At 42.1% G+C, this 22,980-nt stretch overlaps 2 protein-coding genes across 11 annotated transcripts in view; one reads left to right on the plus strand and one right to left on the minus strand.

Moving 5' to 3' along the window:
• LOC139626821 (spermatogenesis-associated protein 16-like) overlaps positions 1–22,980 on the plus strand; it is a 98,603-nt gene that overhangs the window by 42,833 nt on the left and 32,790 nt on the right. For 4 of the 5 annotated variants that reach the window (XM_071487332.1, XM_071487335.1, XM_071487336.1 and 1 more), the window contains 2 exons: positions 17,574–17,741; positions 19,699–19,829. In XM_071487332.1, coding sequence (XP_071343433.1) covers positions 17,574–17,741; positions 19,699–19,829 — 299 coding nt within the window. The remainder of the gene's footprint in view (positions 1–17,573; positions 17,742–19,698; positions 19,830–22,980) is intronic. The other variant, XM_071487334.1, reaches the window with a different exon arrangement.
• On the minus strand, positions 6,999–16,455 carry LOC139626820 (uncharacterized). 6 transcript variants are annotated; one of them, XR_011692431.1, is made up of 6 exons: positions 16,342–16,455; positions 14,868–14,906; positions 11,802–11,814; positions 7,746–11,478; positions 7,435–7,590; positions 7,007–7,304 (listed from the first exon to the last, which is right to left on the minus strand). XR_011692431.1 is itself a non-coding variant. In XM_071487331.1 (5 exons), the coding sequence occupies exons 3-5, from the start codon at positions 8,223–8,225 to the stop codon at positions 7,191–7,193; spliced, it is 750 nt and encodes a 249-aa protein (XP_071343432.1). In that variant the 5' UTR covers positions 8,226–8,744; positions 11,456–11,478; positions 11,802–11,820; the 3' UTR covers positions 6,999–7,190. The 6 variants fall into 6 exon arrangements, 3 of the variants coding, with proteins under 3 accessions (XP_071343432.1, XP_071343430.1, XP_071343431.1); XM_071487331.1 differs by lacking the exons at positions 14,868–14,906; positions 16,342–16,455 and having other exon boundaries at positions 6,999–7,304; positions 7,746–8,744; positions 11,456–11,478; positions 11,802–11,820; XM_071487329.1 differs by lacking the exons at positions 14,868–14,906; positions 16,342–16,455 and having other exon boundaries at positions 6,999–7,304; positions 7,746–8,744; positions 11,390–11,478; positions 11,802–11,820.

The raw sequence follows: 22,980 nt of genomic DNA on the forward strand, positions 1-22,980 counted from the left end.
TCTGTTTATGAATGTACATACTTAGATTACAATCTCTTCATTGGTGAATGACACACGACCAGCTTTTGATTTAACGACTGACACATAATCAGCTGTAAAGAACATGATAGCATCATTAAGAAACCAAAAGCCTCAGATGTGTTTGAATTGAACATGATGCTCCTAAAGAGGTAGAGTTCTTTTCCTATCCTGTCTGTGAGGTTATTAATGCATCTTTTGATCGGAGGGTATAGTTCACTGGCAGGAAATCAGCTATAATCATACCTATTTTTAAAGACGGTGATACAGCCAGCATGAATGATTACAGATGTGTAAGTATATATGTACTCATAAGTATGGCTTGTAACAGCACAATTGATCAGTCATCTTTAAATCAATCTTTTACTCTACAGCAAATCACTCTACTTCAACATCCAGTTGTTTCCATGTTGACATTTTTTAAAGACAAACTACACTCAATACCCCATAATGGCAGAGTGAAAAAAGTTTGCTTGAAACTTTGGCAAATTTATTAAAAATAAAAAACAAAAATATAACATGTACATAAGTATTCACAGCCTTTGCTCAGTACTTTGTGGAAGCGCCTTTGGCAGCAATTACAGCCTCGAGTATTTTAGAGTATGATGCTACAAGCTTGGCACACCTATGTTTCGGAAGTTTCTCCCGTTCTTCTCTGCAGAACCTCTCAAGCTCCATCAGGTTGGATGGGGCGCGTCGGTGCACAGCCATTTTCAGATCTCTCCAGAGATGTTCAATCAGATTCAAGTCTGGGCTCTGGCTGGGCCACTCAAGGACATTCACAGAGTTGTCCCGAAGCCACTCCTTTGTTATCTTGGCTGTGTGCTTAGGGTGATTGTCCTGTTGGAAGATTAATCTTTGCCCCAGTCCAAGGTCCTGAGCGCTCTGGAGCTGGTTATCATAAAGGATTTCTCTGTACATTGCTGCATTCATCTGTCCCTCGACCCTGACCAGTCTCCCAGTTCCTGCTGCTGAAAAACATCCCCACAGCATGATGCTGCCACCACCATGCTTCACTGTAGGGATGGTATTGGCCAGGTGATGAGCGGTGCCTGGTTTCCTCCAGACATGACACTTAGCATTCAGGCCAAAGAGTTCAGTTTTTGTTTCATCAGACCAAAGAATTTTGTTTCTCATGGTCTGAGAGTCCTTCAGGTGCCTTTTGGCAAACTCCAGGCGGGCTGTCATGTGCCTTTTACTGAGGACTTGCTTCCGTTTGGCCACTCTACCATACAGGCCTGATCGGTAGAGTTCTGCAGAAATGGTTGTCCTTCCGGAAGGTTCTCCTCTCTCCACAGAGCAACGCTGGAGCACTGTCAGAGTGACCATCGGGTTCTTGGTCACCTCCCTGACTAAGGCCCTTCTGCCCCGATTGCTCAGATTGGCCAGGCAGCCAGCTCTAGGAAGAGTCCTGGTGGTTTCAAACTTCTTCCATTTATGGAGGCCACTGTGCTCATTTGGACCTTCAATGCTGCAGAAATTTTTCTGTACCTTCCCCAGATCTGTGCCTCGATACAATCCTGTCTCAGAGGTCTACAGACAATTCCTTGGACTTCATGGCTTGGTTTGTGCTCTGATATGCACTGTCAACTATGGGACCTGATATAGACAGGTGTGTGCGTTTCCAAATCATGTCCAATCAACTGAATTTACCACAGGTGGACTCCAATCAAGTTATAGAAACATCTGAAGGATGATCAGTGGAAATCAGAATCAGAATCAGAATCAGAATCAGTTTTATTTCCAAGTATGTTTTCACATACGAGGAATTTTTTCTGGTGATTGGTGCAATTGAGGATCAGGGGGATCAGCAACAGTGGGGCTCTCTAGCCTTGTTGATGAGGCTAATAGCAGATGGGAAGAAGCTATTTTTGTGGCGAGAGGTTTTGGTCCTGAAGGACCGCAGCCTCCTGCCAGAGGGGAGTGACTCAAAGAGTTTGTGTTCAGGGTGGGAGGAGTCAGCTACAATCTTCCCTGCACGCCTCAAAGTCCTTGAGGCGTACAGGTCCTGGAGGGATGGAAGATTGCAGCCAATCACCTTTTCCGCAGAGTGGATGATACGCTGCAGTCTGTTATTGTCCCTCTCCGTGGCAGCAGCATACCAGATGGTGATGGAGGAGGTGAGGATGGACTCAATGATGGAGGTGTAGAAGTTCACCATCATAGTCCTTGGCAGGTTGAACTTCTTCAACTGCCTCAGGAAATACATCCTCTGCTGAGCTTTTTTGATGAGGGAGCTGATGTTCAGCTCCCATTTGAGATCCTCTGTGATGAAGCGGAAATGCTCCACGGTAGCCACGGGGGAGTCGCACAGGGTGATGGGGGTGGGTGGGGCTGGGCTCTTCCTGAAGTCCACTATAATTTCCACTGTCTTCAGAGCGTTTAGCTCTAGGTTGTTCTGCCTGCACCAGGTCACCAGATGCTCAGTCTCCCACCTGTAGGCAGACTCATCGCCATCAGAGATGAGTCCAATGAGAGTGGTGTCGTCTGCAAACTTCAGGAGCTTGACAGACTGATGGCTGGAGGTGCAGGTGTTGGTGTACAGGGAGAAGAGCAGAGGAGAAAGAACGCAGCCTTGCGGGGATCCAGTGCTGATGGTCTGGGAGTCAGACACATGCTTTCCTAGCTTCACGTGCTGCCTCCTGTCAGACAGGAACTCGGTGATCCACCTGCAGGTGGAGTCAGGCACGCTCAGCTGGGAGAGCTTGTCCCGCAGCAGAGCCGGGATGATGGTGTTGAAGGCAGAGCTGAAGTCCACAAACAGGATCCTGGCATAGGTCCCTGAGGAGTCCAGGTGCTGGAGGATGAAGTGGAGAGCCATGTTGACGGCGTCATCTACAGACCTGTTGGCTCTGTAGGCGAACTGCAGGGGGTCCAGGAGTGGGTCAGTGATGGATTTGAGGTGGGACAGGACAAGGCACTCAAATGATTTCATGACCACAGAGGTCAGGGCAATGGGTCTGTAGTCATTTAGACCTGTGGGCCTTGGTTTTTTGGGGACAGGGATGATGGTGGAGGATTTGAAGCAGGCTGGCACGTGGCAGGTCTCCAGTGAGGTGTTGAAGATGTCCGTGAACACCGGAGACAGCTGATCAGCACAGTGCTTCAGGGATGATGGAGAGACAGAGTCAGGACCAGCTGCTTTGCGGGGGTTCTGCTTCTTAAAAAGCCTGTTGACATCTCTCTCCAGGATAGAGAGAGACGTTCCTTTGGTAGGGGAGGAGGAGGGGGGTTCTGATGTGGCTCTGATGTGGAGGTTAGTGTCAGGCTTGTCCCATTGTCTTTCAAAGCGGCAGTAGAACTCATTCAGATCGTTGGCCAGACGGAAGTCGTTAATGGAGTGGGGGGGGTTTAGGTTTGTAGTTTGTGATCTGTCTGAGCCCTTTCCAGACAGAAGCAGAGTCATTGGCTTAGAACTGGAGCTGAAGTTTCTCAGAGTACAGTCGTTTAGCTTCTCTCACCGCCTTGCTAAACCTGTATTTGGACTCTTTAAACCTGTCCCTGTCCCCACTCCTGAAAGCTTCCTCCTTTTGCCTCCTGAGCTGACTGAGCTTAGCTGTGAACCAGGGTTTGTCGTTGTTATAACTCACCCTGGTGTGTGATGGGATACAGCAGTCCTCACAGAAGCTGATGTATGACGTCACAGCCTCTGTGAACTCATCCAGACTGTTGGAAGCAGTCCTGAACACCTCCCAGTCAGTGCAGTCCAAACATGCCCGCAGATCCTCTATGGCTTCACTGCTCCACTGCTTCGATGTCTTCGCAACAGGTTTACACAGTTTTAGTTTCTGCCTGTATGTGGGAATCAGGTGGACCATGACATGGTCAGAGTGGCCCAGTGCAGCCCGGGGGACGGCGTGATAAGCACCACTGATTGTGGTGTAAGAGTGGTTACCTTTGTTAAAGTCACCAAGGACAATAACTAAGGAGTCCGGGTTGGTCCGCTCCACACACAGTATCTGGTCTGCGAGCGCCCGCTGTGCCTCCTGCACGTTGGCCTGTGGTGGGATGTAAACACCGACCAGGATGAATGAGGTGAACTCACGGGGGGAGTAGAAGGGCCTGCAGTTTATGATGAAAGTCTCCAGGTCAGGAGAACAGTGCTGCAGGATCACTGTCACGTCTCTGCACCAGCCACTGTTTGCATAAAAACAGATTCCTCCACCTTTGGTTTTGCCGGACAGCTCGGTGTCGCGATCCGCTCTGAAGAGCTGGAAGCCGGCCAGCTCCAGCGCAGAGTTCGGAACCATCCACACAGCCACGTCTCCGTGAAGCACAGGACGGAAGATGAAGAAAAGTCTCTGTTCTTCTGCACCAGTAGCTGAAGTTCATCCAGCTTGTTGGGCAGTGAACGCACCTTGGAGAGAAAGATACCTGGGAGCGGTATGCGGAGTCCGCGCCGGCGGAGACGTGCAAGCGTATCAGCACGTTTTCCTCTCCTCCGGCGTTTCACTGCGAGAGCAACGGTCAGTGACCTCTGACCAAAATGTCCAATAACAGGATGCACCTGAGCTCAATTTTGAGTGCCATGGCAAAGGCTGTGAATACTTATGTACATGTGATGTTTTTTGTTTTTTATTTTTAATATATTTGCAAAAATTTCAAGCAAACTTTTTTCACTTTGTCATTATGGGGTATTGTGTGTAGAATTTTGAGGTAAAAAATGAATTTAATCCATTTTGGAACAAGGCTGTAACATAACAAAATGTGGAAAAAGCGAAGCGCTGTGAATACTTTCCGGATGCACTGTATTTCCATGCTATTATTTTTTTTTCACACACTAACATACTGTGTAACCACTTGGTCTCACAGATGTAATAATAACACCTCTACAATCTGTATACAAGGTCAAGCTGTATTCAAGGTCCTGGATGATAAACCCAAAACTATAAATCCATAAATCACTATATATACTATAAAATACTTTGATATAATATAGTACTTCCTTTGCTGGGAAAATCTTATGAAATTCCACAATGCATATCTAATATAAACAGTTCCTTATGGATTAGCACATCCCCCCGTTTGTAACAAGTTTGTAACTTTTTTGTGACAGAAAAATGTTGGGGACAGATGTGTGTTTTATTGTAATTTTTATGGCTAATTTAGCATCTAGCCCAGAGAAACCAGTTGATAATTAGCCTTTTGGCTATGACTGGGACATTTATAGTGATGTTGATTAATGTGCATTGTCCCAGGTAAATAAATAAATAAATTTGTAAACATGTTTTGACCACTTGACAAAAATAAATCTTATATTCACTGTTCCTTTTGGGGCTCATTTGGTCTCCACCAACTTCTCCACCAAGAAAAATATCTGGCTAGTGTTTACTGCTGAGTGAGACTACACTCTAAAAACTTTAACTATGCTCTACTCAATTTAATCTGTGTAACATTTTACACTTAAAAATATTGAGTAAATTTGAAAGCTGTTAAATCATTTAGATTTACATTATGAATTAAGTAAATGTAATTTAAAAAATTAAGCAGATCTGAACAACTACATTGAGTACCATGAAATATAAAATTGAGCTGATATAATTAAAATTTTAAGTCTATGCAATAGTAACCCTAAGTTCAAACCACTCAAAAAAATGAGTAGATATAATTAAAATGTTAGGTAGATGCAACTGAAAATGAGATTATTATTTAACAAAACAAATCTGCTACACTTACTTAATGTTTTTAACATAATGTAATTCATACTGGACTATCAAATATCAGAATAAATATGTTACATTTACTTAATTTTTTTGAATGTGTTTACGCTTTAATCTAGTAGGAGTACTTCAGGTCAATATATGAAACAAAATAATAAACATAAAGCAATTCTACACACATCAACATTTTTAATTAAACATTTATTTGTCTGATTTGACCAATATAAAACATCAAGTTTAAATCCACAGCTTATCTTTGCAAACATGACATGTAAAAATCTCCATGCTATAAAAAAGCTGAATTGATAAGGGGTCTCTCAAAACTGGGTGAAATGCACAAAGAACAATTGGCCTTTCAATTTAAGTCACCACATAATGCATAAAATGCCATTTAACAGAATCTGTTTGGCATTAATGGAAATCTCAACTTGCATTACAACTCATGGTATATTATCTAGTTTAACTTTCAACATGGTTTATTCTTCTCTCTCTCTCTCTCTCTCTCCCTCTCAGAACAACATTTTGCATCTGTCTAAAATGCACCAAGAGCAACATTTTGCATCCTCCTGAAATGCACTTATAAACAGTGATATTTCACATTAAAGTTCCACAAAAGCAAACAATACCAGTCCAACATGCAATTTAACTATGCATGGTAACCTCAACTGTTATGTAAACATTAAGACAACAGTACATCAGCTTAACTTTAGACTTGCCAATGAAAAAATCCCTCACTAAGAGAGCATCTTGCTGAACAGTAGCCAGCAACTACACACAGAGGTAATTCTTCAGTCTCTGAACCTTGTTGGAAAGGCTTCCAGAATCCAGCTCCAGCAGGACTTTCTGGAATACCTCAAAACTGCATTTGAGGTTCTTGGGGTATCGCAGATCTAACGCGCAGGTCAATCCCAACAGATAGCAGCAGGCTCTGCTAAGATCCCCAAGACTGCTGAGGACAATGTTGCCCTCAATCACAATCCCGACATCGACTGACCCATCTTGGTTTCGCAGCAGGTAAATCTTCATGACCTCCTCTGCCAGCTCTTCTTGAACACTGGCAGATCCATCAGCAGCATCCTGCAGACATTGTAAAGAAAAAAAAGTGTTTAGAGCTCACTTTCAACCTGCATGTCACAAGTCAAATACCACCTACTAACATAAAAGAGCATAGCAGGACATACAGTGGACAAACTGAACTGTGGTGGTCCCAAATTTGTTTTTGATCTCTTTTTAAAAACAGACAAAATAACTAATTAATGCTTCCATATAATTTATTTCTCTCTCCAAACATTGACACAGAAAATAACATTTGATGTATTTAAAGCAGGACAGACAGTGAAATCAATCAGCATCGATCTATAAATGAATGTTGGTGACTCGTACAGTATCTGATGTCCACAGATGCTTTATACTATATGAAAAGCAGCTTCTTCTTTGTGTGCGGTGAGGAAAAAACAAACTGTACTGCAGCAACTCTATGGTCACCCATGATTACATTGTTAAAAACAAAAACTACAGTATTATACTAACCTCAAAGTCCTTGAACAAGGCACTGGCATCTTCTCCCAGATGGTCGATGAGACATCGGATGACAACCTCACGTGTCTGTTGAATGGGGATTCCACTCTGCAGAACAGAAAGTCTTTCAACTTTAATGTCAAACCTTTCAATAGAAAAAAAATTACCTGGAGTTGGAGTGTAGTGATGTAAGAATAAAACAAATTGAATTGAATTGGTGGAGGATAAATTTTAATACCTGAAGTAGAACACTCATTTGTGCCCGATGTCTCTCTCCTGCAGCACCTTTCTTCGCTTGAAACAAGGTAGGCAGTTTAGGTGTATAGAAGTCCAACATTTCCATGAATTTTGGCTCAAGATTCAGTGTGGTGATCCTCTGAAACTCTGCGCTAACCTGAAAGAGAGGGAGATGAGAAAAGAGAAAAAAGAACTGGTGACTCATCTATTGTCATTCAGCAAAAGCTTAAGTCCACACTGAGATGGATAGGATGCAAGACTGTTCCATTATCATTTTTAATAGGATGTACAGTCACAATTTCAATTACTCACTTGCGAGACATCAAACAAGGTGGGCCATCTGTCCTTGATGTCAGTGATGCTCATCTGTAGGCGGACAACATCATGTCTCCTATGTGCAAAAGTTCTGCACATCAAGTCCTTGATCACTGTGCTGTTTCTCTTCTTTGATTCAGCGATAAGTTGGTTTTGGTCCAGCTCTTGTTGTTCCTTACTGTCTCCTGCAGGATAGTGTGGGAGAAACACCACTTCTCCTTTCCGCGCTTTCTTTATATTCTTTGCAGCAAACTTGTCATCCGGGTGCTTGTTCTTAAGTGAGTTGCAGGCAACCTCAGGAAATCCAAGGTTTCGGAGCTTCGACCTGTAATTTCCCATCTTGTATTTGAGGCTATACATCCATCCCAGCCAGCCATTACGACTGCCTAGCTCTGTCAGGCATGGATGTTTTCTGACTAAAGCCTCTGCCACCTCACCGATCTGAAGGCCCGTGGGGTAGGGTGTGTAGCTGTACATATAGTCAGCTAATTTTTACATGATTTCAGATCGGATTCGAGAATTGTTAAGCACAGTACCATCTCTGGCAAACTCTTCATTGGCATTCCTCAGTACTGCCTCTGTTGCCACAGAGAAAAGTGGAATGTCGATTTCATTTGGCCACGATGTCGTCTGAGGGCTTCCATGTGGAGATACGATAATTGTGTCTTGTGAAGACACTGAATCTGCTGTTGTAGTAGAGCTTGAACTGTCATTCATTACATCTGTCTGGTTTTCAGTCAAAGCAGTCAATGTAAGAACTACAGATGGAATAATCACAACTTTGATTGTCCCTTTGTGTTTAATTTGGTTGGTGGAATGGAGAGTGAAGTAATCACCGAAGTCCTCATCGAAGTAATGTAGGGCAAGATCCTCAGTGAGTCCAAATGTCTCTTTTACAGTCTCATGTAACTGTTCTACAGTGTCGGCTATTCCTAAGGACAGTGTTAGCTTTTCACTCCGGTGTTCTATAATGACTCTCAAGGCAACCAAATCCATCTGGACAGAAACAGAAAAAAAAAATCAACGTGAAGGAAGGAAGGTGTTAGACATTTAAGAGTCAGACTTATCACCTAACATTGGCAAACTATGTGACGCTTCAATGTAACCATGAGTTTTCCTCCCACAAAATATGCTGTCAAGGGATACGTGTCCCCAAGTTCACTATGCTGTACCAGGGACATTTTCCCAGAGTGGTCTAACATAAATGCCCTAAAATGTTCATCATACCAGCTATTAAGCATTTTCACAATGAAACTGACACTGCCATCTACAATAACAATCTGTGAAATCATGACAAAATCAGGTATACCACCAGTTGACCCATAAGGCAAAACCATCCCAGCAGCATATTTAGTTCCATGGAGTATGGCCACATTGGTCAAATTCACAGAGGTTTGTGTTGGATAAACTGCCTTCAAAGACTGCTGTATTCCTGTATCAAGTATGTCTAATGGAAGAGATGATATTTTTGTGACACACACCGCAGGTTTCAAAGCATTTTCTTGTGAACTGTATGCCATCATCATTTGGTGCTTTGAGGCAAGTGACATCAATACATTTCTGAAGTTGTTTGCGTGTCTAACAACTCGCTTAAGGAAGCTATGTTTTGCCTCAAATCGCATAGTCCAGAGGCTAACCAAAGGACCGAACCCTCTTATCAAATCAGGATAATGCTCCAAAAAATGGTGCTTTGGAATCAATTTTTGATCTCGGAAAACTTCCAACAGCCTGTGACGATGTTCTGATATCAGCGTGTCTAGGTAGCAAATACTTTCCTCAGTATGAATGGGGGCTACTACAAGCTCAGTTATATCTTTTAAAATCATGAGAATGTGCCATGCTGGATCATTCAGTGGTATAGTTGCACCAATAATGAATGATAATAATCTTAACAATGTCCAGTTTTCACTGGCGTTCCCACCGACACTTTTACGTGAGGCAAAATTTGCTGGGATAGGTTGGGGCTGATCAGTTTTATCAGTAAATTTGTATGGAAATTGAGTGATGGACTTGTTAAGTTCTGTCAAAGTGAAGTACTGCTTGTGGATGAACACATTAAGACACAGTGCCAGTTCCAAAGGAATTATTCCTTCAAAAAGGTCATGTAGAAGGTCTGGTGGGTAGCCGGTTACAAAATGGAAATGACTTAATTTCTCAGTGATGGGACAACCTTTCTTCACACCACAACAGTGTACCAGAGCAGGATTTCTCTTTACAGACTGAACATGTAAATCATAGTTCTCTTTTGTTCTTGATGGAAAAGCTCCTGAATGTACTTCTTTTTGCTGATAGTCAGAACGGTCGCCAATACAAAACCTACAGATATAATGTCCACAAAAGTTTTCCACAAGTCCACTTAAAGAGTGTGCCCCAAGATTGTCTGCTGAAACGCAAAAAACAGTACCTCTGATATTTTTGCCAACCTGAGGCAAAAAAACTCCTTCCCTCTCCAATGTTGTGAGATCCTTCAAAAGAGGCTCAAGAACAGTTTCATAGCCAAATTTTTTTTATATTATTTGCTTTACAAAGGAGAGCTAAATAAATTGATGTTAACTGTGATCTCAGTTCAGGTGGTGCATTGGCTAGTACCCAGTAAACTGCTGTGACTTTATGTTTTTTCCGCGAAGTTCCAAGAGGATTGCAGATTTCAAAATCATCTACATACAGTATAAGTGAAATACTAAACTCCTCATTAGCATGAAATTCATTTAGCTTGAAATATTTACCGTCACGGAAAGATGCCAACTGTGAGTAGTCTGAATGTTTAGTCAATAAACTGTTTACAATGTCTTCATTTTTCAACAATTGCTCTAAGGATTGAAGAACAGGCACATACTGAAAGCTGCAATTCTCCTCTGGATCCAAAATATACTCCACTGGCTCAATTACACTGAAGGTGTCCTTATAATACTTTACCCTCTTAAATTTAGAAGAAAAGGGACCATCAGAACCCAAGGCTGCAGTAAAAGGATTGGAGTGACAGAGTTTGTCTACTAACTCACTAACAACCGCTTCATCAACAGCACAGTTATTCTTTGTAAAAATATCCCTCACTAGCTTTGGAATATACTGAGTGGATGATGTGCAGATAAACTGAAGCTGTTCCACTAAGTCATCAACACATTTCCCAGAGACATTATAGATGCTTTCCAATTTTAACAAGAGAGAACCGACATTTTTCACTATTTCACCTGAAGTATCCCTTCCACAACCCAAATCAAAGATAGTATCCACGTGACCATGCGATTCCAACACGGGAAAGTCAATTTCATTCTCAGTAGCAACGGCATGCTTTGCGATCACATCAGTCTTTAAGTCTTTCCATGAATGGGACTTGTGTTTTCTACTTCTGTGTGTTGCATAAGTCCCATATATGTTTGTCTTGAAATCACATCCGTTAAAAGCACATTCTATGGTTTCATGTCTTTTCAAGTGGGAATTAATATGCTGAAAATAGTCTTTTGTACTAGGATAAAATGAGTCACAAATTTTACATCTGAAAGATTGCACACCTTCACACTCTTCAGTTTCCTGTGAATTGTGGGCTCTAGACAAGTGTGTACGCAGGGCACCCCATGTCTTAAAGGAGCAAGGACAGCTTAAATGAAGACAGTGTACTGAATGGCCATGACCAAAGGTACCGTGCTTGACTCGATAATGCTTGAGAAGCTCCCCTTTTGAAGAAACCTCAAATGTGCAGAGCTTACATTGCCAGCCCATGAGCCGCCACCTTAAAAAGGATGATAAACAGTGTTACGGAGCAAAAAGACTGATTTAATACTATTTCCATTCATGTACATAGTTTTTGGACCAATATGTTTTATCATGCAAATCTATTAAAATGATATGAAATGTTTTCATTTACACACTGATGTAAATTATATTTACAACTATAATGGAAAATATACACTAAAAAGAAGATAAAATTATTTCTTAAAATTATTATTTATTAATTTAGTTTAGGTTTCATGCAATATAGGGAAAAAGAAAGGTCAATTTTTTCAAAATTTAAACACCTAATCCTTCTGTACATTATAAATAGATGCCATTTACCTTGTCTGATGTTATGTCTTCGTTCGTTATTCTGTTGCCATGGCGCCGCGGATGGCTGCCTCTGTGTTTTGGTGCGCATTTTTTTGCCTTATTTTCTTTATAAATCCAGTTTTCTGCTTTGGTTTCCGGTGCTCTTTCACCAGAGAAGAGCTCATTAATATCAGAGAAACAACTCCAGTGGATTTTTTTCCTACTTTTCTCGACTCATCTGTGGGATTATTGGACATTTTGGTCAGAGGTGCACTGACCGTTGCTCTCGCAGTGAAACGCCGGAGGAGAGGAAAACGTGCCGGTGCGCTTGCGCGTCTCCGCCGGCGCGCACTCCGCACACCTCTCCCAGGTATCTTTCTCTCCAAGGTGCGTTCACTGCCCAACAAGCTGGATGAACTTCAGCTACTGGTGCAGAAGAACAGAGACTTTTCCTCATCTTCCGTCCTGTGCTTCACGGAGACGTGGCTGTGTGGATCGACTCCGAACTCTGCGCTGGAGCTGGCCGGCTTCCAGCTCTTCAGAGCGGATCGCGACACAGAGCTGTCCGGCAAAACCAAAGGTGGAGGAATCTGTTTTTATGCTAACAGTGGCTGGTGCAGAGACGTGACAGTGATCCTGCAGCACTGTTCTCCTGACCTGGAGACTTTCATCATAAACTGCAGGCCCTTCTACTCCCCCCGTGAGTTCACCTCAATCATCCTGGTCGGTGTTTACATCCCACCACAGGCCAACGTGCAGGAGGCACAGCGGGCGCTCGCCGACCAGATACTGTGTGTGGAGCAGACCTACCCGGACTCCGTAGTTATTGTCCTTGGTGACTTTAACAAAGGTGACCTCAGTCATGAACTGCCCAAATACAGACAGTTTGTTAATTGCCCGACCAGAGAGGGGAACACTCTGGACCACTGTTACACCACAATCAGTGGTGCTTATCACGCCGTCCCCCGGGCTGCACTGGGCCACTCTGACCATGTCATGGTCCACCTGATTCCCACATACAGGCAGAAACTAAAACTGTGTAAACCTGTTGCGAAGACATCGAAGCAGTGGAGCAGTGAAGCCATAGAGGATCTGCGGGCATGTTTGGACTGCACTGACTGGGAGGTGTTCAGGACTGCTTCCAACAGTCTGGATGAGTTCAAAGAGGCTGTGACGTCATACATCAGCTTCTGTGAGGACTGCTGTATCCCATCATGCACCAGGGTGAGTTATAACAATGACAAACCCTGGTTCACAGCTAAGCTCAGTCAGCTCAGGAGGCAAAAGGAGGAAGCTTTCAGGAGTGGGGACAGGGACAAGTTTAAAGAGTCCAAGTACAGGTTTAGCAAAGCGGTGAGAGAAGCTAAACGACTGTACTCTGAGAAACTTCAGCTCCAGTTCTCAGCCAACGACTCTGCTTCTGTCTGGAAAGGGCTCAGAAAGATCACAAACTACAAACCTAAACCCCCCCACTCCATTAATGACTTCCGTCTGGCCAACGATCTGAATGAGTTCTACTGCCGCTTTGAAAGACAGTGGGACAAGCCTGACACTAACCTCCACATCAGAGCCACATCAGAACCCCCCTCCTCCCCTACCAAAGGAACGTCTCTCTCTATCCTGGAGAGAGATGTCAACAGGCTTTTTAAGAAGCAGAACCCCCGCAAAGCAGCCGGTCCTGACTCTGTCTCTCCATCATCCCTGAAGCACTGTGCTGATCAGCTGTCTCCAGTGTTCACGGACATCTTCAACACCTCACTGGAGACCTGCCACGTGCCAGCCTGCTTCAAATCCTCCACCATCATCCCTGTCCCCAAAAAACCAAGGCCCACAGGACTAAATGACTATAGACCCATTGCCCTGACCTCTGTGGTCATGAAATCATTTGAGCGCCTTGTCCTGTCCCACCTCAAATCCATCACTGATCCACTCCTGGACCCCCTGCAGTTCGCCTACAGAGCCAACAGGTCTGTAGACGACGCCGTCAACATGGCTCTCCACTTCATCCTCCAGCACCTGGACTCCTCAGGGACCTATGCCAGGATCCTGTTTGTGGACTTCAGCTCTGCCTTCAACACCATCATCCCGGCTCTGCTGCAGGACAAGCTCTCCCAGCTGAGCGTGCCTGACTCCACCTGCAGGTGGATCACCAACTTCCTGTCTGACAGGAGGCAGCACGTGAAGCTAGGAAAGCACGTGTCTGACTCCCAGACCATCAGCACTGGATCCCCGCAAGGCTGCGTTCTTTCTCCTCTGCTCTTCTCCCTGTACACCAACACCTGCACCTCCAGCCATCAGTCTGTCAAGCTCCTGAAGTTTGCAGACGACACCACTCTCATTGGACTCATCTCTGATGGCGATGAGTCTGCCTACAGGTGGGAGACTGAGCGTCTGGTGACCTGGTGCAGGCAGAACAACCTAGAGCTAAACGCTCTGAAGACAGTGGAAATGATAGTGGACTTCAGGAAGAGCCCAGCCCCACCCACCCCCATCACCCTGTGTGACTCCCCCGTGGCTACCGTGGAGCATTTTCGCTTCTTGGGAACCACCATCACACAGGATCTCAAATGGGAGCTAAACATCAGCTCCCTCATCAAAAAAGCTCAGCAGAGGATGTATTTCCTGAGGCAATTGAAGAAGTTCAACCTGCCAAGGACTATGATGGTGAACTTCTACACCTCCATCATTGAGTCCATCCTCACCTCCTCCATTACCATCTGGTACGCTGCTGCCACGGAGAGGGACAATAACAGACTGCAGCGTATCATCCACTCTGCTGAGAAGGTGATTGGCTGCAATCTTCCGTCCCTCCAGGACCTGTACGCCTCAAGGACTCTGAGGCGTGCAGGGAAGATTGTAGCTGACTCCTCCCACCCTGGACACAAACTCTTTGAGACACTCCCCTCTGGCAGGAGGCTGCAGTCCTTCAGGACCAAAACCTCTCGCCACAAAAACAGCTTCTTCCCATCTGCTATCAGCCTCATCAACAAGGCTAGAGAGCCCCACTGTTGCTGATCAATTGCACCAATCACCAGAAAAAATTCCTTGTATGTGAAAACATACTTGGCAATAAAACTGATTCTGATTCTGATTCTGATGTCTTCGTTCACCGTCTCTCCATTAGCAGTGTTGGTGCTGTAAAGCAGACATTCAAATTTTTAACATGCTTGACAGAAAAATTCTACCTTTACTTGCTCTAGGTATCATCAAGTGTTCACAAAAATATCACAAAAAATCCTGACAGCTGAGAATATTACAGGTATTGGAAAACGGCCCAGTGCATTAAATCAAACGCACCGATCCCCATAGCAACCATTGTGTTTCGGAAGTGGACGCGCATGCGCACTCACGTACTGCTGAGTGAAACTCCGGTCGTTAGTTCATCATAGATATATACACACAGATGCCGCATTCGGGCTTGTCAGGCACGTCAACGCGGCCGCCATCTTGGGACGGGGTTTCTGACACGCCGTTAGACGTCAGACCCGGTCTGACAGCTGTGTTTTTGGCAAAATGCCAGACTTTAGTGCGGCATATGGCTGTTCCAATCAAAGAAATGCCGAAACTAACAAACACGGAATAACATTTCACAAGTAAGAAGTTGTTTTATATTATTTAACTGTTATGAAAGTGTTGAATTTGATGTATCTCTTAAGCTAACATAAATGAAACTTGCTTATTACTAGCTTATGTCAGGACAAGAAAACAAAAGATGTTCTCGTTAGTAAAACATCAGTAAGATGATAAAAGTGACATTTGGCAATCAGCCACTGTATATAATTGTGATAAGTAGGCCATGTTATTCCTAAACATTGACGTTAACTGCTAACGTAAGTTATGTACCTGAACTATAGCTACATACGCATGGAGAACTGAGAGGGTGAGCAGCACCAAGTTCCTGGGTGTGCACATCTCTGAAGACCTGTCCTGGAGCCACAACACTGCACCACTGGCCAAAAAAGTCCAACAGCGCCTGTACTTTCTCCGTAAACTGAGAAGAGCTGGAGCCCCGTCCCCCATTATGCACACCATCTCTCCTCTGCCCCCTGCCACAGACTAACCTCACCACCCCTGCCTCCACCCCAGCGTTTGACATCACTTTTTTGTATTTGCACTACAACGCACTACCTCACCTCAACTACAGATGGACCCTACCTGTTTAGTTAAAAAAATAATTATATAGGCTATATGTAAACAAATCTATGTTGTAACCTCGTGCTACTGCCAGTGAAGTCGGTTTGATGATAGTTTTAACGGTATTTTCTGCCGTTATCAGCAGTGCTCTCTGCTTCTGCGCAACACTAACTGTCGCATATCATGTCTGAGCATGTTGTGTAGCGCTAAAATACGAATAAATTAGTCATTTTACACCCATTTTTGGTGACGTTAGCTGTATAAACTGTGTGTTAGCTGAATGAACCGTGTGTTAGCTGAGCAATTTGGTGGCTACTGTTAACGAAGTTAGCTAATGTACAACAGCATAGTGGTGACAGTATTTAAAAAAACAAAACAATAACGTTTATGTGCAGGAAGACAGGGTCGCTATTTCATTAAATTGTGCTCTACTTACCGTCTTATGGAGTCCTCCAAGTTTAACCGCAGTGTCTCCAACCGTTGCTTGCCTCTGTTGTTGCAAAAAGCCAGGTAGATATCCCATGATTCCACCCTCTTTGAGCGCAAAAACTACTCATTTTTTTAAGCTGTTGTTAGAGGTTAAGACTATTGAGTTAGAGTGAGTAATAATTAAAGTTCTTGAAACCGATTGGTATAATTGCTCCATACTCAAATATTTTGACTGGTATTTACTGAAAATATTATGGATATCTTAAACTTATAATTTGTTTGTCAAATACTAATTTCTTTTGTGAAATAAACTTAAATAATGGATGTAAATATAAAGCAAAATTAACTGTTGGATTTTTAAGCATTTATTTTGATATGCGCAACTCAAATAATCAGTTTTGTGATTTTCAGAGATTTTATTAAGATAATATACTTTTTTATTATTGTGATATATACGAAGGCCTTGAATGACTTTTTAGAGTGTAAACTGAGCTGAAAGAGAAAAAAACCCTGTAGAGCAGTATGGTTGACTTTATTAAGTTTAAGTGTTTTTTGTTTGTCATTACAAGAGTTGTTTTTTTTTTTTACTTTGCACAGTCATTTGATCTATTGTTAAAACCAAAAAATAGAATTACTGGCCCAGAGTCGTTGCTGTTGCAGAGGCATAGAAATCTTGATAACTGCAGCTTCAGCTGCCACTTAACACTTTGCTACATACAGGATAGATTACTGTATGATTACTGCATGTTTGCTACTTACATTACATATTCTGGTTACATTCTGCATAGTAAATATATTAATTATCATCAAACTTGTATTCAGATTTTTCTCCACATATGAGTATATACAGTATTTCTGATAGCGATGGTACATTTTAACACACCTTTTAACAGGAATAAGCAGGTATGGGAAATCAGAGTATATACCTGATGACTATGTGCTGCTACAATGACTCCAATGACTCTGGAAATCATCCAGAAGGGTTAAGGTTAGCGCTAAGGTCGGGGTTAGCGCTTTATACTTTAGCTTATACTACTTTATACTTGACTCATTATAAAGACACAAATGCTATCCTAGAATGAAGAGAAGCAAGCATGACTCCACTTAGGTCATGACACAGTAACTGTTCACACTGAATGCTAATGTAGTAATGAACAGAGCTGCATTCCCCCTAGTACATTCAGATCCCAACACCAAGCATCCTGGCCTCTGCTTATCATTCTCTTTTATTTTCCTCAGACCCCAGAGGTGGCCATGTCCTCCCCCAGACCACTGACTGGCTGTCTGCTGCTGCTGAACCCCTGCATTACCTCATCACATTGGGCTTTAGGAGGAGAGAGGACGGCCTCTTCCTCAAAAAGATGTACTCAAGGATCTGGCCCTCTCTCCCAGGTTGGTGTATAGTAGGTGTGTTATTTGAATTATTCTTATCTACTCATGCTGATGATACACCAATACAGTGAGTTAAGTAAAGCTCTTCATTGCTGTTAAATAAGCCTTGTTCTATTTAAACATTCACTGAATAAATACAGATAATATACGAAACCTACTGAACCTAAATGTGAACCCATCTTAAAAAGGTGATAGGAGCTTTATAAGGTGGCCCATCTGCTGCAGTGGTACAAGGATGACTTCATACCTTTATAGGGTGACTCTGATTTGTTCCGACTTTGCTACATGGGGCACATTCATGGACTAATGGACTAAAGTGATGCATGAAAAAAATGAATAAATTTGAAGGGACCCACCCACCCTGCTGACTCAATGGGGTGCCAATACGGGAGGGCTCTGGCATGGGGTTGTCTTCACACAAAGGTTTAACCTGCCTGAATTTTTGTTGGACCACAATGAACTGCATTTCCCAAACAATTACAAACAAGAACAAATTCCCAGTAGATTATTTTATAACATGTTTATCATAATTCTACCTGGCAATCAATGCAACTAGGATCAGTGAATGTTGCATCATTGCTAAAAAGTCTATTCCTCACTTTTATTTTAACCTCCAGATAAAAAGGTTCAGATAACCTGGATAATTGCAATCACATTTCCTGCCCCACTGGACTTCACTGTGATGGTACTGAAGTGTTTTCAGATATCAGCAATTACTGTGGTGATAACGAACAGAAATGATGAATTATGAATACCCAGGATGTAACATACTGGGTTGTCCTGTGAATAAATAATTACTATAACTAACAAAAATTAAATACAAAGCAGAGGACATATTGTATATTGGTCAAACTGCACAAACATTTACATGACTAAATTTATAAGCATGTTATAGACCTAATATAACAGCCACCCCCCTTAAGACTCACAGGGTCTGCAATCACACCTCATTACCCCTTTTTCTTCAGAAAGAAAGCTGTTTAGTGGGTCAGAGATGCTCTAGTTTTAGATAATGGGGTTTTCCATCCAAAAAGGGGAATCATGCAGTGCCAGGCCAAGATTAGTGTGTGTATGTGTGTGTGTTTGATGCGGCTTTGTAGTGCAACGCCTCCTGGCGTGGTAGTTTCTATTGAGTCTATAGTATTATAAGTCATCAGTCTCTTACATGGCCTGTGGTGTACAGAGGTTAACAGTGACAGGAACATCTGCATTCAGTATGCTCCTGGCCATGTTTATCTGAAGTGCAAGTGGAATCTCAATGATCTCCAAATATTTTTGAGACAAAAAAGAATATAGACATGTTTTACTCAATTATAGGCCAGCTACTGAGGCTTGAATTTAATTTAAAATAGATTTTTTAAAATTGTCTTATTAAAAACAGTGTTACCACCTGGCTCAGGGCTGGCAACAATAAGGAAAGTATGTAATTCAAAAAGTAATGTATTCAACTCAAATTTATCAAAATACTAACTAAAGGGTGTGGTGTGAAAGTAAGAGAGTTATCAGTCATGTTAGAAGTGTATGGATGAGTGAAGATACGGTGTGGTGCATGTTGGATGGTGGAATAAACCAAATAAAGACAGACTGAGGAGGATGTACCAGTCCAGGCTGAGAGAGAGAATGAGACTACCACATGGGCTGTTATGACCTCTGGAAGCCCTGCCCAGCTGGGCAAGTAGAGCTGACGACCCACCGAGCTCAACCTACCCACTAACTCACACTATGTGCAAAAAGAATTCACAACAAGCTGGCAGGCAGAGTGGCACAGTGAGATTTTTTTGAATGTTTCAAAATGCTAGAGATATAAGTCATTATGCCAACAAATAATAACAAATATAACAAATATATGAATGGAAAAATCACTGTTTCCATGAAAAAGTTTCCTAAAAAGTCATTGTAGCCACAAGGTACGGAGCGTGGTACAAAGTGGTACGCAGCTAATAACGGTGTCTTTGTCTGTTCTTTTAAAAAGACACAGACATAAAAGGAACACTGCACAGTCCCAAACAGCAACAGATGGAAGAGGTGAAAACTCAGAAGATTTGTGACATGTACGAGAAGATCCTGCCCGTCCTGGATCTGATACAAGCCACCCAGATAAATGTGAGTGAAAAAACAGATGCACAAACACAAAAACAGTTGATGCAAGCATCTAGAGTCCAAGAGAAGGTATTGCACAAGCAAAATAAAATAAAATAAAATAAAAAAATATATATATAATACAGTGTATTATTGTTGTGAGAGTGAGAGATGTTGATTCAGCTCCATAGTCATTGTTGAATTAAGGAACACATGGTGTTTCTGCTGCTTTTTATGTAAATAAGGTACTAACTCTCCCCTCAAGATGTACAAAGGAGTAGAGTCATAATAAAGTGGAGTCATTTTAAACTAGGGTTGGATATTGAACTTTTATTTCATGGTACCACCTGAAATCTGGGCACAGCACCAGCTATCAAAGTGCTGAAATATAGCATCTTATCAGATTCACATTCTCTCATTTGCTATATTACTACATTTTAGATTTTGGCTGTTTTTGCTCAGTGAATTCGTTTTGTAGCGCAGAACAGTAAGTGTAGTTTTAGTTTTGGAATCAAAACTAATATTGTACCTGCACTTGGATGATACAATACTCAGTTCTGAAATGAATGTTGGAATTATATCTTACCACATCTGAAGACAGACTCAGTTGTTATCTGCCTACCTTGGCACTGATTTCAGAGCTCACTGGCCACCCTCCAAAATGGGCTCAATCATTCAGAACAGAAGCATCCCACAAATTCTCAATGCTCAAAGTCCATTAATTCACTGTCTTGATTACATAACATTCAGACAACACGCTACTTAAATGTTATGTGTGATTCTTTCAGTTTGTTTAGCATTTCATTTGCAGGAGCATCTGTTGGTAGCCCAGTGACTAAATGAATGTCTTTCATAAAAGTGCTCAGCTACAAGGAAACCATTGAACCTTGGACCATTCAAGCAGGTACAGGAGGCATTTGGCTACTGAGCTCTTATTATGCCAGATTTGTTAAAAGACGTGTCGAGTGATGCATGACCTGGTGAGAAAAGATTAGAAGATTAGAAGAGTGACAGTGAAAACGGAGAAAGCAGATGTATGACTGTAGGGGTGCTGGTGGTCTTTCTAAAACAGTCAAATCCTTATTCACACTGCTTCACATTCTCTTCATCCCATTCTTGGAGCAGACTTTATTCAATTTGTGGACTGAGAATGGTACATTCAGTCAATGACTAATCATCATAATTAGTCAAATTAATCATATATTATTAAATATATGCATCATTAGCACTGACCATGAATGAGTTTCTTCTCTGAAATGGCAAGCACTCCATCTGTTGCTTCATTATGTACCTTTACCTTCTAGCTGACAGCAGACACGCCATTCATTTCTCAGGCTTGATTTCCACCTTTGTTACTTAGTTACCCCTTTCTCACAAGATGAATGTGCTCTATATGCTGTTGAAACAGCTTCAGTTAGAAATATTGTATCTATGATAGTTCTATTCTATTTTTTTCTCCCAATATGCTCCAGTTGCTGTGGCTTAAGAAATGCCAAGGATACTGGACATGACTATTTTGTGGTTGAATTTCTGGTCTGTCGAGGCTATTGTGCAAAATGGATTTACTTGTTTATTTGTTGAACCGGCTGGAAAATGGCTGAAGCCAGTGCACTATTGTTCCGAGACAGTGAGTCCAAAACCTCATGTTTATTCTTGCTGCTGATAGTGCTCAGAGTGGATTTTTCTTCAAATGTCAAACTGTGTTTCCCTATTCGAGTGAGGCCATTGTCCATCATGTTATTAGTTCAGAAGCACCTGTGTGTGTGAGTTTGTGTATATGTGTGTGTGAGATTGTCCTCAGGCAGCCACAGGACATATTGCAGTGTGAAATGGCTTTTCATCTTCTGTATGTACTGAAAAATCAAAAATCTGCGATGAACTCTGCTTGTTTCCCTCTTGCTTGCTCAGTAATTGTAGTGTCACAATTACAGCACAGAGACCTCAGAGAGTACACTCCGTGTGTGTGCTGATATTTGTGTTGGTACATGCATGTTATTTAGACTCCATTAACCTCCACCAGCTAGAAGTCATCTGGGATTTGGGGAGATGAGTGTGTCCTACAAAACAGAATAATAACACAAAGAAATGGTAAAAGACGAATTTCACAGTGAATTCCAGCCAATTTCTTTAATTATTGCTTTCTCTCTTTCTCTCTCTCTCCCTCTCATTGTCTCTCTGTGTTTTCTGTGTGTATATAGGTGGGTGGGTGTTGACCCTAGAGCATGATTTACTTATCATCTCTATGAGGTCACGTCTGCAGATTCTCAAGTTCACTACACAGGGGGGAGAAAACCAGAAGTCCTTGCATGTTGTTATTCAACTTACCCATATTGTCATTTCTGTTATAGAAAATTATTTATCATCTGTATTATTATAGTTTGCTATACTTTCCTTATTCCTATTACTGAAGACATTAGTTTGGTAACACAACTTCAGTATCTAAATGTGTGTCAGTCTCTGGTCCAGTATCAAGGCCATACGCATATACATACATTGCAATCAGCACAATAGTTTTACAATTAAACAGACATGATTTAGTGTTGCACTTATATTAAGTTGGGGCACTCTCAACAAAACGAGTAAACTGACCTTTTTGTGTAAAGTCAGTGGTGTTGCCCATAAATTTGGGGGTTGGTAAACAAACAAGTTTCAGCTTACTTGTTTGATGATGATGAAACATGATGAAATATTTAGCTTTGCTGCTTTTCTTTTATCATTACATGTTAAATATCTTTGGGTTTTGAAAGGCTGGTTGGACAAACAAGGAATTTGAAGGACAGGAGTGAGATGTGCATTTTTCACTATTTTCTGATATTTTATAGATTAAATCACTATCATACCCATCTCTTGTAAAAGTCTGTGAAGTACAAGTTGGACCCACAAAGTCGATCTGCAAAGAATTGCCAGAATTTATGTTATGATAGATGTGTGCACCTACTTTTCTATGTAATGAGTGATTCAAATAAGCATTTGGCCATGCTCACTGTCAGTTGTACCTGCAAATAAAGTGGCTCTGATAATATGGCTACACTGTTGCCTTTTCACTGCCTGTGAAAGCAGTGAAAAAGACATCCCATGATCTCAGGAATTAACTTGCTGAGTTTTATTATAGCTCATAGAACTGTTGACAAAAACTGTGGCAATAACACTCGAAGTATAAGAAATAGAATAAAAA

This window comes from Trachinotus anak, unplaced genomic scaffold, assembly GCF_046630095.1.
Source record: "Trachinotus anak isolate AG129_WGS33_773 ecotype Australia unplaced genomic scaffold, CSIRO_AGI_Tana_v1 ptg000010l, whole genome shotgun sequence".
Classification (NCBI taxonomy): domain Eukaryota; kingdom Metazoa; phylum Chordata; class Actinopteri; order Carangiformes; family Carangidae; genus Trachinotus; species Trachinotus anak.

Bases quoted from the DNA above. Each gene is read 5' to 3' on its own strand.
- LOC139626820 (XM_071487331.1), bottom strand. From the start codon at position 8,225: ATGTACAGCTACACACCCTACCCCACGGGCCTTCAGATCGGTGAGGTG. The intron at 7,591-7,745 runs GTGAGTAATTGA...CCTCTCTTTCAG, and splicing joins CCTTGTTTGATGTCTCGCAA to GTTAGCGCAGAGTTTCAGAG. The intron at 7,305-7,434 runs GTATTAAAATTT...TCTGTTCTGCAG, and splicing joins AAATGAGTGTTCTACTTCAG to AGTGGAATCCCCATTCAACA.